Genomic DNA, 16,830 nt, shown 5'->3' with positions numbered 1-16,830 from the left:
CATCCTGATACCAAAGCCTGACAGAGACACAACCAAAAAAGAGAATTGTAGACCAATATCCTTGATGAACACTGATGCAAAAATCCTCAATAAAATACTGGCAAAACGAATCCAGCAGCACATCACAAAGCTTATCCACCATGATCAAGTGGGCTTCATCCCTGGGATGCAAGGCTGTCAACATACGCAAATTAATAAATGTAATCCAGCATATAAACAGAACCAAAGACCAAAACCACATGATTATCTCAATAGATGCAGAAAAGGCCTTTGACAAAATTCAACACCTCTTCATGCTAAAAACTCTCAATAAATTAGGTATGATGGGACATATCTCAAAATAATAAGAGCTATCTATGACAAACCCACAGCCAGTATCATACTGAATGGGCAAAAACTGGAAGCATTCCCTTTGAAAACTGGAACAAGACAGGGATGCCCTCTCTCACCACTCCTATTCAACATAGTTTTGGAAGTTCTGGCCAGAACAATGAGGCAGGAGAAGGAAATAAAGGGCATTCATTTAGGAAAAGAGGAAGTCAAATTGTCCCTGTTTGCAGATCACATCATTGTATATCTAGAAAATCCCATTGCCTCAGCCCAAAATCTCCTTAAGCCAATAAGCAACTTCAGCAAAGTCTCAGGATACAAAATCAGTGTACAAAAATCACAAGCATTCTTATACACCAATAACAGACAAACAGAGCCAAATCATGAGTGAACTCCCATTCACAATTGCTTCAAAGAGAATAAAATATCTAGGAATCCAACTTACAAGGGATGTGAAGGACCTCTTCAAGGAGAACTACAAACCACTGCTCAATGAAATAAAAGAGGATACAAACAAATGGAAGAACATTCCATGCTCATGGGTAGGAAGAATCAATATCGTGAAAATGGCCATACTGCCCAAGGGAATTTATAGATTCAATGCCATCCCCATCAAGCTACCAATGACTTTCTTCATAGAATTGGAAAAACTACTTTAAAGTTCATATGGAACCAAAAAAGAGCCTGCATCACCAAGTCAATCCTAAGCCAAAAGAACAAAGCTGGAGGCATCATGCTACCTGACTTCAAACTATACTACAAGGCTACAGTAACCAAAACAGCATGGTACTGGTACCAAAACAGAGATATAGACCAATGAAACAGAACAGAACCCCCAGAAATAATGCCGTATATCTACAACTATCCGATCTTTGACAAACCTGACAAAAACAAGCAATGGGGAAAGGATTCCCTATTTAATAAATGGTGCTGGGAAAACTGGCTAGCCATATGTAGAAAGCTGAAACTGGATCTCTTCCTTACACCTTATACAAAAATTAATTCAAGATGGATTAAAGACTTAAACGTTACACCTAAAACCATAAAAAACCCTAGAAGAAACCCTAGGCAATACCATTCAGGACATAGGCATGGGCAAGGACTTCATGTCTAAAACACCAAAAGCAATGGCAACAAAAGCCAAAATTGACAAATGGGATCTAATTCAACTAAAGAGCTTCTGCACAGCAAAAGAAACTACCATCAGAGTGAGCAGGCAACCTACAAAATGGGAGAAAATTTTCGCAACCTACTCATCTGACAAAGGGCTAATATCCAGAATCTACAATGAACTCAAACAAATTTACAAGAAAAAAACAAACAACCCCATCAAAAAGTGGGCAAAGGATATGAACAGACACTTCTCAAAAGAAGACATTTATGCAGTGAAAAAACACATGAAAAAATGCTCACCATCACTGGCCATCAGAGAAATGCAAATCAAAACTACAATGAGATACCATCTCACACTGGTTAGAATGGCGATCATTAAAAAGTCAGGAAACAACAAGTGCTGGAGAGGATGTGGAGAAATAGGAACACTTTTACACTGTTGGTGGGACTGTAAACTAGTTCAACCATTGTGGAAGTCAGTGTGGTGATTCCTCAGGGATCTAGAACTAGAAATACCATTTGACCCAGCCATCCCATTACTGGGTATATACCCAAAGGATTATAAATCTTGCTGCTATAAAGACACATGCACACGTATGTTTATTGCGGCACCATTCACAATAGCAAAGACTTGGAACCAACCCAAATGTCCAACAACAATAGACTGGATTAAGAAAATGTTGCACATATACGCCATGGAATCATGTCCTTTGTAGGGACATGGATGAAACTGGAAACCATCATTCTCAGCAAACTATCGCAAGGACAAAAAACCAAACACTGCATGTTCTCACTCATAGGTGGGAATTGAACAATGAGAACACATGGACACAGGAAGGGGAACATCACACTCCGGGGACTGTTGTAGGGTGGTGGGAGGGGGGAGGGATAGCATTAGGAGATATACTTAATGCTAAATGATGAATTAATGGGTGCAGCACACCAACATGACACATGTATACATATGTAACAAACCTGCACATTGTGCACATGTACCCTAAAACTTAAAGTATAATAGTAATAAATTTTAAAAAAAGAAAAAAAATGTGCACAGTTAATGCCAACTCTAAAATACATATGATGGCTATATCTGTATATATGAAGTGAATTTGTGTACATGAATATTCATTGGAGTGTTGTTTATAACAGTAAAAGACTGGAAATGAACTAAAAAAAAAGACAGAGGTCAGCAGAGAAATAATGGACTTAAACTATATCCTAGAACAAACGGACTTAACGGATATTTATGAAACATTCTATCCAACAGCTGCAGAATGTACATTCTATTCATCAGCACGTGGAGAATTCTACATAATAGGCTATATGATAGGCCAAAAAGAAGTCTCAACAAATTCTTAAAAATTGAAATTACATCAAGTACTCTCTCAGACTAGAGTGGAATAAAACTAGAAATCAACTCCAAAAGAAATCTTCAAAACCATGAAAATACATGGAAATCAAATAACCTGCTCCTGAATGATCACTGGGTAAACAATGAAATCAAGATGAAAATTAAAATATTCTGTGAACTGAATGATAATAGTGAAACAACCTATAAATTTCTGGGATACAGCAAAAGTGATGCTAAGAGGAAAGCTGATAGCGTTAAACTACGTCAAAAAGTGTGAAAGAGCACAAATAGACAATGTTCCTAATGTCACACCTCAAGGAACTAGAGAAACAAAAACAAACCAAAACCAAACACAACAGAAGAAAAGAAATAACCAAGATCAGAGCGGAATGAAATGTAATTGAATTAAACAAAACATTACAAAAGAAAAATGAAACAAAAAGCTGGTTCTTTTAAAAGATAAATAAAATTGATAAACCACTGGCAACATTAACCCAGAAAAGAAGAGAGAATATCCAAATAAGCTCAATTAGAAATGAAATGGGGGATATTACAACCGACACCACAGAAATACAAAAGATCATTCAAGGCTGCTATGAACTTGCGCATAAACTAGAAAACCTAGAGGAGATGAATAAATGCCTGAAAAGATACAAACCTTGTAGCTTAAATAAGGAAGAATTAGAAACCCTGAACAGACCAATAACAAGCAGCAAGATTGAAATGGCAATTTAAAAATTACCAACAAGAAAAAAAGTTCAGGATGGGACAAATTCACAGCTGAATTCTATCAGACATTGAAAGAACATAGGTACAAAACCTATTGGCACTATTCCACAAGATAAAGAGAGAATCCTTCCTAAATCATTCTGTGAAGTGAGTATCACCCTAACACCAAAACCGGGAAAAGACATAACCAAGAAAGGAAACTACAGACCTATATCCCTGATTAATATAGATACAAAAATCCTTAACAAAATGCTAGCTAACCAAGTCCAGCAGCATATCAAAAACATAATCCACCATGATCAAATGGGCTTCATACTAGGGAAGCAGGGATGGTTTAGCATAAGCAAGTCAATAAATGTGATACACCCCATAAACAGAATTAAATACAAAAATCACCTGATTATCTCAATAGATGAAGAAAAAGCATTTGACAAAAGTCAGCAGCGCTTTATGATTGAAATCCTCAGCAAAATCAGCATAGAAGAGACATACCTGAATGTAATAAAAGCCATCTATGGCAAACACACAGCCAACATTATACTGAATGGAGAAAAGTTGAAAGCATTTCCTCTGAGAACTGGAACAAGACAAGGATGCCCACTCTCACCACTTCTGTTCAACATAGTACTGGAAGTCCTAGCAAGAGCAATCAGACAAGACAAAGAAATAAATGCTATCCATATTGGTAAAGAGGAAGTCAAACTGCCACTATTTGCTGATGATATGATCAGATACCTAGAAAACCCTAAAGACTTTCAAAAAGCTCCAAGAACTGATAAATGAATTCAGCAAAGTTTCAGGATACAAAATTAATGTACACAAATCAGCAGCTCTGCTATACACCAACAGTGACCAAGCTGAGAATCAAATCAAGAACTCAATCCCTTTCACAATTGCCACAAAGTAAATAAAATACTTACAAATATACATAACTCAGAGGGTGAAAGACCTCTACAAGGAAAACTACAAAACACTGCTGAAAAAAGTCACAGATAACACAAACAAATGGAAATACATCCCATCCTCATGGATGGGGAAAATCAATATTGTGAAAAAGACCATACTGTTAAAAGCAACCTACAAATGTAATGCAATTCTAATCAAAATGACACCATCATTCTTCACAGAACTAGAAAAAACAACCCTAAAATTCATATGGAACCAAAAAAAGAGCCTGCATAACCAAAGGAGGACTAAGCAAAAAAAACAAAAAAAAACAAAAAAAAAAACAAAAAAAAACAAAAAAAAAAACTGGAGGCATCACATTACCCAACTTCAAACTATACTATAAGGCCATAGTCACCAAAACAGCATGATACTGGTATAAAAACAGGCACATAGACCAATGGAACAGAATAGAGAACCCAGAAATAAACCTAAATGCCTACAGCCAACTGAACTTCAACAAAGCAAACAAAAACATAAAGTGGGGAAAGGACAGCCTATTCAACAAATGGTGCTGGCATAATTGGCAAGCCACATGTAGGAGAATGAAACTAGATCCTCATCTCTCACTTTATACAAAAATCAAGTCAAGGTGTATCAAGGACTTAAATCCAAGACCTGAAAGTGTAAAAATTATAGAAGACAACATTGGAGAAATCCTTCTAGACATTGGCTTAGGCAAAGACTTCATGACCAAGAACCCAAAAGCGAATGCAACTAAAACAAAAATAAATAAGTGGGACTTAATTAAACTAAAATGCTTCTGCACAACAAAAGGAACAGTCATCAGAGTAAACAGACAATGCACAGATTGGGAGAAAATCTTTACAATCTATCCATCCAACAGAGGACTAATATCCGGAATCTCCTGGGAACTCAAACAAATTAGCAAGAAAAAACAAATAACCTCATCAAAAAGCGGGGTAAGGACATAAATACACAATTCTCAAAAGAAGATATACAAATGGCCAACAAACATAAAAAATGATCAACATCACCAATGATCAGGGAAATGTTAATCAAAACCACAATGTAATACCACCTTACCCCCCCCAAAAGAATGGTCATAACCAAAAAATCAAAAACTAATAGATGCTGGCATGGATGTGGTGAAAAGGGAACACTTCTACACTGCTGGTGGGAATGTAAACTAGTACAACCACTAGAAAAAACAGTGTGGAGATTCCTTAGGGAACTAAAAGTAGAACTAACATTTGATCCAGCAATCCCACTACTGGGTACCTACCCAGAGAAAAAGTCATTATACAAAAAAGATATCTGCACATGCATGTTTATAGCAGCACAATTCGCAATTGCAAAAATGTGGAACCAGCCCAAATGTTCATCAATCAATGAGTGGATAAAGAAATTGTGGTGTGTGTGTGTGTGTGTGTATGCACACACATACATATACATACATATATATATATATATATATATATATATATATAGTGGAATACTACTCAGTCATAAAAAGGAATGAATTAACGGCATTTGCAGCAACCTGAATGGAATTGGAGACTATCATTCTAAGTGAAGTAACTCGGGAATAAAAAACCAAACATTGTATGTTCTCACTCATAAGTGGGAGCTAAGCTCTGAGGATATAAAGGCAGAAGAATGATACAACGGACTTTGGGAACACTTGGAAAGGATGAGAGGGAGGGCTGAGGGATAAACGACTGAAAATTGGGTTCAGTGTATACTGCTCGGGTGATACGTGCACCAAAATCTCACAAATCACCAATAAAGAACTTACTCATGTAACCAAATACCACCTGTTCCCCCAAAAACCAATGGAAATTTTAAAAATTATTAAAAAATAAAAAAGAATGAAGTGTGCTTACGAGATCCAGAAAATTGCCTCAAGTAGGGGAAAAAAAACCACAGAGTTACTTGCTTTACAGAGGATGTAGAGAGATCAGGGTAGAATGTTTATTCAAATAAATAATAACAAAAAGTGTTTCAAACCTCGAGAAAAAATATAAATATCCAAATACAAGAATGTTAAAGAACACCAAGAAGACTCAAACTAAGTAAGATGACTGCAAGGCATATAATAATCAAGCTCACAAAAGTCAAGGACAAATAAAGGATCCTAAAGTCGGCAAAAGAAAAAACCAAATAACATGTAAAGGACCTCTGACACATCTGTCAGCAGACTTCTTAGCAGAAACCTTACAAGCCAGTAAAGAACAGGATGACATATTGAAAGTGCAGAAGGAAAAAACTGAAAGCTGAGAATACTGCCAGCAAAGTTATCTTTAACTTGAGAATATCCAGCAAAGTGATCCTTAAAACATGAAGTACAGATAGACTTTCACAGAGAAAAGCTGATGAAATTCATCACCAGACCTGTCTTTCAAGTAATACTGCGTTCTTCAATCTGAAAGGAAATGACACAAAAAGGCAAGAAATCATCTGGAGATCTAAAACTCACTGATAAATGTAGACACATAGATAAATTTGGAATATTATAGTACTGTACTTGTATATAAACCACTTATATCTTTACTGTGAAGACTAAAAGACAAAGCTATCAAAAATAATAACAGGCTAGGCATGGTAGTTCATGCCTATAATCCCAGCATTTTGGGAAACCAAGATGGGTCAATCACCTGAGATCAGGAGTTCAAGACCAGCCCAGGCAACATGGAGAAACCCCCTGTCTACCAAAAATACAAAAAAATAGCTTAGCATGGTGGTGCATTCCTATGGTTCTAGCTACTCAGGAGGCTTAGGTAAAAGGATCACTTGAGCCTGGGGGGCAGAGGTTGCAGTGAACCAAGATTATGTCACTGTACTCCAACTTGGGTGATAGAGTGAGATCCTATCTCAATAATAATAATAATAATAATAATACGAGCAATTTTAAGAGACAGACAATATAAAAAGATATATAGAAACAACAAAAAGTCGTAAGGGGGGATGGAGTTAAAGTGTAGCATTTTTTCAGTTTTCTCTTTTTTTCTCCACCATCGTCCGAGTTAAGTTGTCTTTAGTTTAAAACAATTCGTTAGAATAGTCTTGCAAGTCTCCTTGTATCCATGAAGCAAAAGCCTGTAACAAATATACAAAAAATATAAAGCAAGGAATTAAGATATACTACCAGAAAAAAATCACTTATACACAAAGAAGGACAGAAATAAAGAAAAAAAGGATTTAGAAAACAAGCAGGAAGCAAATAACACAATGAAAGTTGTAAGTCCTTACCTATCCATAATAATATTGGCAGTAAATGGAATAAATGATCTAATCAAAAGACCTAGAGTGGCTGAATGAATCAAAAACTAAGACCCAAAGTAGATTCTGTGTACAAGAAACTAATTTTACTGATAAAGACATACAACAGACCTAAAATTAAAGAATGGAAAAAAGATATTCTATGCAAATGGAAACCAAAATAGAGCAGGAATAACTATACTTATATCAGACAAAGTAGATGTCAAGCCAAAAACTGTAAAAAGAAACAAAGAAGGTCATTATATAATGATAAAGGGGTCAATACAGCAGAGGATATAATAATTGTAAATATATATGCATCCAGCACCAGTGCACAGAGATATACTTAAAAATATTAGTACAACTAAAGAGAGAGGTAGATCCCAAAACGATAACAAGTGTGGACTATAACACCCCACTTTCAACATGGTAAAGATCATCTAGACAAAAAAATTAACAAAGAAATGTCAGACTTAATCTGCACCATAAACTTGGAGGACCTCTTACACACTTACAAAACATTTCACCCAAAAGGAGCGGAATACACATTCTTCTCCTCAGCACATGGAACATTCTCCAAGACAGACCATATGTTAGGCCACAGAATAAATCTCAAAAATTTTTAAAATATTAAAATTATATCAAGTATCTTTTCTAACTACAATGGAATAAAACAATAGAAATAAATAACCAGAATTTGAAAACTATACAAATACATGAATATTAAACAACATGTTCCTGAATGACCAATGGGTCAAGGAAGAAATTAAGAAGGAAATTTTTAAAGTTTCTGGAAACAAATGAAAATGAAAGCACAACATACCAAAACCTACAGGACACAGCAAAAGCAATACTAAGAGGAAAGACTGTAGCAATAAATGCCTAAGTCAAAAAAGCATAAAAACTTCAAATAAACAACCTAAAAATGCACCTTAAAGAAGTAGAAAATTAAGAACAAATCAAACCTTGAGTTAGTAGAAGGAAAGAAATAATAAAAATCAGAGCAGAAATAAAATTGAAACTGAAAGACAATGCAAAAGATCAATTAAACAAAAAGCTGGCTTTTTGAAAACATGACAAAAATCTACAAACCTTCAGCTAGACTAAGAGAAGACTCAAATAAATAAAATGACAGATGAAAAATTAGACCGGGGTGTGGGGGGCAAGGGGAGGGAGAGCATTAGGACAAATAGCTAATGCATGTGGAACTTAAAACCTAGATGATGGGTTGACAGGTGCAGCAAACCACCATGACACACATATACCTATGTAACAAACCTACACGTTCTTCAGTTGTATCCTAGAACTTAAAGTAACATTAAAAAAAAAGAAAAAGAAAAATGAGACATTATAAGTAATAACACAGAAAATAAAAAAATTGTTACAGATGATTAAGAGCAGTGCCAATAAATTTAAAAACCTAGAAGAAATGGGTAAATTCCTAGACACATACAACCTACCAAGATTGAACCATAAAGAAATAGAAAACCTGAACGGACCAATAATAGGTAATGAGATAGCAATGGTAATAAAATATCTCCCATCAATGAAAAGCCCATGATCTTGTGGCTGCACTGCTGAATTCTACCAAAAATTTAAGGAAGAACTAATACAAATCCTACTCAAACCATTCCAAAAAATCAAATAGGAGGGAATGCTTCCAAACTCATTCTTGGAAGGCCAGCCTTATTCAGATACCATAACCAAAGACACCCCAAAAAAGAACATTATAGGCCAATATTACCAATAAATATACATGCAAAAATCCTCAACAAAATACTAGCAAACTGAATCCAACAACAAATTTCAAAGATCATTCACATGATCAAGTAGGATTAATCTTAGGGATGCAATGATGGTTCAACATACACAAATCAATAAACGTGATATATCACATAAATAGAATAAAGTACCAAAACCATATGGGCATTTCAATAGATGCCAAAAAAACATTCAATGAAATTTAACATCGTTTCATGAAAAAAACTCTCAACAAAATGGATATAGAAGGAGCATATCTCAAAAGAATAAAGGTCATATATGACAAACACAGCTAGCATTATATGAAATGGGAAAAAACCTGAAAGCCTTTTGTCTATGACCTGGAACAAGACAAAATGACTGCTTTTACCACACACAAAAAAATTAGTTTCATGGGGTACATGTGTGGGCTTTTTACATAAATACACTGCATAATGCTGGGGTTTGGGCTTCTACTGAACCCATCACCCAAATAGCTAACATAGTACTCGATAGGCAGTTTTTCAATCATTCATCTCTTCCTCCCTCTTTTTGGAAATCCTAGTGTCTATTATTTATATCTTTATGCCCATATGCACCCACTTTTTGCCTCCCGTTTATAAGTGAGAACATGCAGCATTTGATTTTCTGTTTCTGCATTCATTCACGTAGGATAATAGCCTTCAGCTGCATCGCTGATGCTGAAAAGGGCATGATTTTATTTTCTGTGGCTGTGTAGTATTCCATGGTGCTTTCACCACTTTTTTTTTTTTTTTTTTTTTTTATGAGACGGGGTCTCGCTCTGTCGCCCAGGCTGGATGGAGTGCAGTGGCACGAGCTCGGCTCACTGCAAGCTCTGCTTCCCGGGTTCACGCCATTCTCCTGCCTCAGCCTCCCGAGTAGCTGGGACTACAGGCACCTGCCACCACGCCAGGTTAATTTTTCTATTTTTTTTTTTTTTTTTTTTTTTGGTAGAGATGGGGTTTCACTGTGTTAGCCAGCTTTCACCACTTTTATTCAACATAGTACTGGAAATTCTAACAAGAGCAATTAGGTAAGAGAAAGAAACAACACCCAAATTGGGAAGGAAGAAGTTAAATTCTCTTTATTTGCAGATAATATGATTTTATATTTAGAAAAAATCTAAAGATTCCACCAAAAACGAACTGTAACTAAGAAACTGATTTTATTTATAAAACCAACATACAAAAATCAGTAGCACAAATGCCAACTGTGTAAAAAAAGAAATCAAGAAAGCAATCCTTTTTACAATGACTACAAAATATAAAATACCTAGAAATAAACTAAACCAAAGAAATGAAAGATGTCTGCAATAAAAATTATAAAACATTGATAAAAAATAAAGACAACACAAAAATAGAAAAATATCCATGTTCATGAGTTGGACTAATTAATATTGTTAAAATGTCCATACTACTCCAAGTTATCTACATATACATAAACTCAATCTCTGTCAAAACACCAAAGACATTCTTTATGGAAACAGAAAATAAACAGTCCTAAAATTCATATGGAGCTACAAAAGGATCAGAATGGCCAAAGCAATCCTGAAGAAAAAGAACTAAACTGGGGCATCAAATTACCTGACTTCAAATTATACTATAAACCTATGGGGACAGGCGTGGTGGCTCACACTTGTAATCCCAGCACTTTGGGAGGCCAAGGCGGGCGGATCACGAGGTCAGGAGATCGAGACCATCCTGGCTAACATGCTGAAACCCCGTCTCTACTAAAAATACAAAAAAATTAGCTGGGTGTGGTGGCGGGCACCTGTGGTTCCAGCTACTCGGGAGGCTGAGGCAGGAGAATGGCGTGAACCCAGGAGGAGGAGCTCGCAGTGAGCCAAGATTGCACCACTGCACTCCAGCTGAGCAAGACTCCGTCTCAAAAAACAAACAAACAAACAAGCAAACAAAAAACCTGTGGTAACCAAAACAGCATGGTACTGGCATATGAATAGACACCACAAAATAGAGAACTCATAAATAAATCTATGCATTTATAGTCAACTTATTTTCAAAAAAGGAGCCAAGAACACACACTATAGAAAGGACACTCTCTGTAATAAATGTTGTTGGGAAAACTGGGTATCCATACACAGAAGAATGAAACTAGACATATCTATCTCTCACCATATACAACACTCAAATCAAAATGGATTAAAGATATAAATCTAAGACCTGAAATTGTGAAGCTACTAGAAGAAAACTTTGGGAAAAAGCTTCAGGACATTGGTCTGAGCAACGATTTCTTGAGTAGGACCTCAAAGCACAGGCAATCAAAGGAAAAATGGGCAAGTGAAATCACATCAGCTAAAAAGCTTCTGCACAGCAAAGGAAACAATCATAAAATGAAGAGACAACCTAGGTAACAAGAGAAAATATTTGCAAAGTATTCAACTGACGGGATTAATAATAAAAATATGTAAGAAATTCCAACAACTCAATAGTAAAAAATCAAATAATCTGATTTAAAAATGGGCAAAAGAGCTGAGTAGACATTTCTCAAACTAAGACGCACAAATGGACAACAGATATATACAAAGTATTCTAAATCGCTAATCATCAGGTAATTGTATATCAAAATAGCAATGAGATATCATCTTACCCCAGTTAAAATGGCTATTATCAAAAAGACAGAAAATAAAAACTGTTGGTAAGGAAGTGAAGAAAGAGGTATCCTTGTAAATTGCTCGTGGGGATATAAATTAGCATAGCCATTATGAAAAACAGCGTGGTAGTTCCTCCAAAAACTAAAACTACAAATTCCCTAAGATCCAGCAATCTCACTATTGGGTATATATCCAAAAGAAAGGAAATCAGCATATCAATGAGCTATCTGCACTCACATATTTATTTGCAGCACTGATCACAATAGACAAGATATGGAATCAACTTAACTGTCCATCAATAAATAAATGGATAAAAAATGTGATATATATATAAAATAAAATATTATTCCACCATAGATTAAGATTAACCTAACACCTATTTAACTTTTCAGATGTTAGCCAACATATTGTTTTCATTGTACACCCATTTGGTTTGTTGTCCTACAACATGTAACTGAAAACATCTTACTTGATATAGCAATCTAATATTGTTGATTATTTTCAGAATTATAGGATACTGTGAAAAACTGTAACTCACAAAAAAACACACAAAAATTAAAAATGACTTCACTTTATGCGAAATAGATAAGGTTTCTTAAGTATTGTAATCACATTCAAAAATAACTCTTTAAGCTTAAAATAAGCCAATACTTCTTCAAAGCAAGGTCTCCAAATCTAAAATATGCCTACATAATGCTTTGGAGAAACACTTAATATATGTATTCGTGAGTGTGTATGCATATATAGAGAATTATATCTGTGAGTTATGTGATTGGATAGAGGTGTGTATTTGGAATTAAGAATCTATGGATAGGAATTTCTGGAACTGTACACAGAATTCATAGTTTTATATATGTGCATGTGCTTGGAGATATATATATATATATATATATATATATATATATATATATATATACACATTTGCATATGGTCGTAAAGGATTCATGTCTCCATAAATGTATACACATGGTATTTCTATGTTAATTTGTATGTTTCCAAAGAATGTGAGAAATGTCTGAAAGATGGAAAACAGATGGAGCAAGAGAGCTGAGGGGAGGGGCTAGAGAGCTTGAAGGATCCAGCCAGCAGAGACAGGAAGAGAGAAAAGGCCACTTACAGGTTCCACTGTTGTGAATTGTGGAAAGGGAAGGAGGAGCCCAGGAGGGGCCCCAAGAAAAGAAAGGCAGATCTGCTCTGTGATTAGAATGGAAGACATCACTACTAAGAGGAAACTAACACTGTAGTCTTGTGCAGAAAAAGGGCAGAGACTACAGCCACTGCATCAGGGACTGGTGGCAGCCCAAAGTGGCTGAGGGGTGGCCGCCACCAACAGGGAGGTAGACGGCCAGCGAGCGAAGCGCTGGGGACACCGCTGCAGTGCTCTTTGCCTGTCTCGCCGCGCTCCTACACAGGCTCCTCATCTATGGATCCTACCCTCCCCGCTCTTGCAAGCACTCACTCAGCGAGTCGCCTGTTGACCCTCCTTCGCCACAGGCTCACAGCAGAGGCAGCAGCGAGGTATCCGATTTGGGCACGTGAGGCCCGCGATCCCCGGCGGTGGACGCCAGGCAGGGCAAGGCCATTAGTGGGCGCCAGAATGGAGAGGGGGATGGGAAGGAATCCAGCAGGAGACATGGGGTGGAGGTGGGCGCCAGGCAAGGGTGGGGTGGGGGAGTGCGGTGGACGACAGGGAAAGGGGGTAGGAATAGGAGCCAGACAAGGATTTGAAGGTGAGCGCCAGGAAGCAAGGGAGGTAGGTAACAGGGAAGTGGTTAGGATAGGCAGTGGGGGTTACAGACAGCACCAGGGGCACTCAGGGCAGGAGGGTAGTGGGTGCTGGTCAAGGCCGCTTTGCAGGGGATTGGGAGTGGATGCTAGTGGCAGTAAAGGGTAAAGGGAGGGCAGTGGGCTCTGAGCTAGGAGGAGGTGGCCCAGCCACTTCTGCAGAGTTCCTAACCCCAGACAGCTCTACTGCACCACCCCAGCCCTTCCCCACAGCCCAAAGGAACTTAAGAGGGAGAGCACTGCGGGCATGCAGCCAGGATTTCCAGCATTGCTTCCAGGCTCCTAGGGGAAACTTAGGCACTAGTGCAGACTACATCCAGACATGGCTATAGGGAAAAGTTTGCCTTGTGGCACACTGGGTGTGTCTCTCTATCCTCTCTCCTCCCCCAGCAGGCATGAAGACCCCCAACGCACAGGAAGCCGAAGGGCAACAAACCAGGGCAGCTGCAGGACGGGCCACTGGGTCTGCAAACATGACAAAGAAAAAAGTCTCCCAAAAGAAGCAGAGAGGCAGACCTTCATCCCAGCCCCGCAGGAACATCGTGGGCTGCAGAATTTCTCATGCATGGAAGGAAGGAGATGAGCCCATCATGCAGTGGAAAGGAACCGTTCTGGATCAGGTGCCTATAAATCCCTCTCTTTATCTGGTGAAATATGATGGAATTGACTGTGTCTATGGATTGGAACTTCACAGAGATGAAAGGGTTTTGTCTCTTAAAATTCTTTCTGACAGGGTGGCATCATCTCACATTAGTGATGCCAACCTTGCAAATACCATAATTGGCAAAGCAGTGGAACACATGTTTGAGGGAGAGCATGGTTCTAAGGATGAATGGAGGGGGATGGTCTTAGCTCAAGCACCTATCATGAAAGCCTGGTTTTATATTACCTATGAGAAAGATCCTGTCTTGTACATGTACCAGCTTCTAGATGATTATAAGGAAGGTGACCTCTGCATCATGCCAGAATCCAGTGAGTCTCCTCCAACAGAGAGGGAGCCAGGAGGAGTTGTAGATGGCCTAATAGGTAAGCATGTGGAATATACCAAAGAAGATGGCTCCAAAAGGATCGGCATGGTCATTCACCAAGTGGAAGCCAAACCCTCTGTGTATTTCATCAAGTTTGATGATGATTTCCATATCTATGTCTACGATTTGGTGAAAAAGTCCTAACTGTTAGGGTAAAATTTGGCACATGTGTGGAAACAAATGTATAATCTGTAGACATGCAAAAAATGTTGCCTTTCAGTGTACTGAAAGCTTATGGAATCCCTGATAACTAAACATCTTTGCCAGCATTAACTGTTGTTTTGCTCTAAAAAATACAAATTTGTGTATACATGACATGCTGTGTGTAAGCCCTTTGTCTTGTTGAAAAGTTTGGGTGTGTTTGGTAGATGGGGCATGGAAGGAATGAACAGCTGTCAATTTCGGCTGTGAATAAAGTTCAGCTAGAATCATAATCACTCATTTAAAAATGGCACTGGATTTAGCTGGTCTGGTCTGGAGGGGGCAGGGGAAGGAACAAGAGATTGGCTGTCTTGGGGAGAGAGGAGGAGGTGACTGCTTAGGAAGAGGTGGAAAAGGGCCAGAAAGGGAGGGGCTCCTTGGGGGAGGGGATGACCTATGAGAAGGAAACATCCAACTCAGAAGGAAGACTAACAGAGGGAGAGTGAGATCTTGGGGCTTAGAGGAAAATAGAATAAACTGAGTAGAGAGGAACACAAAGAAGCTTACAAGAGGGTCCAGAGTAAGGTGGAGAAGGATCAACCTGACAGGGATCTGGGGAGAGGCTAAAGGATACACAAAGGAAGAGGCTATGTGGGTTAGGGTGTTGGAGGGATTAGAAGAGGGCCACTGAGGAAGGAGGAATTCAAAGAAGAAAGACTGACAGAGGGAGTGAGAATACAGGAAAAGAGTTGTGGGGTATGGGGCCCATGAGAGATCAGAAGGCCCAGGAAAATGTTGGACTTCTGGTAGTGTCCACATTGCTCTTCCTGGCTCTATGCACAAAGGAAGTGGCAACTGTCAAAGATGCCAGATGCATTGGAGGTTCACTAGAAGAGCATGTTGACAGGAATGACTCAGTCAAGTTAATCAGGAGCCAAGTTTATGCCCATAAGGCTTTTCCTGTTTCAGGGAGTTAATGACACACTTGTCCAGCAGAAACCCAATGCTCAGCCTAAACACGCTAACATGGTGCCCCACATGTGCTGGGCTGTGGGCTGCCTCCTCACATTTGTCCTGTGCTAGATAAACAATCTTGGTAGAGGATGGGTTAGTGGGGCTCTCAGAACTTAAGAGATGTCCCATCTTGCATTTGGAAAGTCCTTTATCCAGAAAAAATGAAATCTTACTGAACTCAGGTACAGCAGTCTCATCACTCTGCTGGAATGTTTGTTTTCTATCTAGAGATGAGGGGCATCAGCGGACTGAGCCTAGTGTTTCTCTCGAGGGTATGGGGAGTACTTGCCTGTCCATGCTTCTTTTAGCAGCTGCCTGAAACCATAGGTGGCTCCGACCAACGATCCACTAAAAGAGACCTGCTGTCCCAAGAAGCCACATTCTGGTTAGACCTTCCCCACAAAGCTGGTGTCTGCAGACCCCTCACAGGCACCTGTTGGCCAGTCTTGCCTACCCCAGCTCACAGAGACCTGTGATGGAATTCTGGTCAGCTCTTTGTTTCCAGGTGAGGCAGATGCCATGGGGCAGTTGGGCTGGGGGTTTTGACTTGGTATAACTAACTCATTCAGCTGTATAATGTCACAAAAAAGGGTCAAGGCTGGTGGGGAGAGGGAGCAGCAACCCACAAAAAGTCCCTCAGAACTATGGTGTCTGATGCAAAGATAGATCTGTGTCTTTCTCTTTCTCCCCTCCTTGCCTTTCCCCAGTCTTTCTCCTATAGCCCATCTGAAAACCCGCCCACTAGTTTCTGCAACTTCACCCTTCACTAAACTATACCTCTGACACCAAAGAAAGAGTGC

The 16,830-nt window shown here is 38.6% G+C and overlaps 2 protein-coding genes across 5 annotated transcripts in view; one reads left to right on the top strand and one right to left on the bottom strand.

Annotated features, from left to right (window-relative positions):
- The window catches only part of FAAH2 (fatty acid amide hydrolase 2), a 399,339-nt gene that overhangs the window by 370,397 nt on the left and 12,112 nt on the right, over positions 1–16,830 (bottom strand). The window lies entirely within an intron of this gene.
- On the top strand, positions 13,177–15,215 carry LOC107966555 (spindlin-2). 4 transcript variants are annotated; one of them, XM_009439170.5, is made up of 2 exons: positions 13,177–13,580; positions 14,238–15,215. In XM_009439170.5, exon 2 carries the CDS (start codon positions 14,243–14,245, stop codon positions 15,017–15,019), a length of 777 nt encoding a protein of 258 aa, XP_009437445.2. In that variant the 5' UTR covers positions 13,177–13,580; positions 14,238–14,242; the 3' UTR covers positions 15,020–15,215. The 4 variants fall into 4 exon arrangements, with proteins under 4 accessions (XP_009437445.2, XP_521087.3, XP_016799475.2 ...); XM_521087.8 differs by having other exon boundaries at positions 13,237–13,580; positions 14,241–15,215; XM_016943986.3 differs by lacking the exon at positions 13,177–13,580 and adding an exon at positions 13,584–13,635 and having other exon boundaries at positions 14,241–15,215.

This window comes from Pan troglodytes, chromosome X (assembly GCF_028858775.2).
Source record: "Pan troglodytes isolate AG18354 chromosome X, NHGRI_mPanTro3-v2.0_pri, whole genome shotgun sequence".
In the NCBI taxonomy this organism is placed as follows: domain Eukaryota; kingdom Metazoa; phylum Chordata; class Mammalia; order Primates; family Hominidae; genus Pan; species Pan troglodytes.
Note: the sequence above shows the minus strand (reverse complement) of the source record. Positions and strands in the feature narration are given on the sequence as shown.

What these genes read in the sequence shown, in the direction of transcription:
- LOC107966555 (XM_009439170.5), top strand. Translation starts at nt 14,243, where the DNA reads ATGAAGACCCCCAACGCACAGGAAGCCGAAGGGCAACAAACCAGGGCA.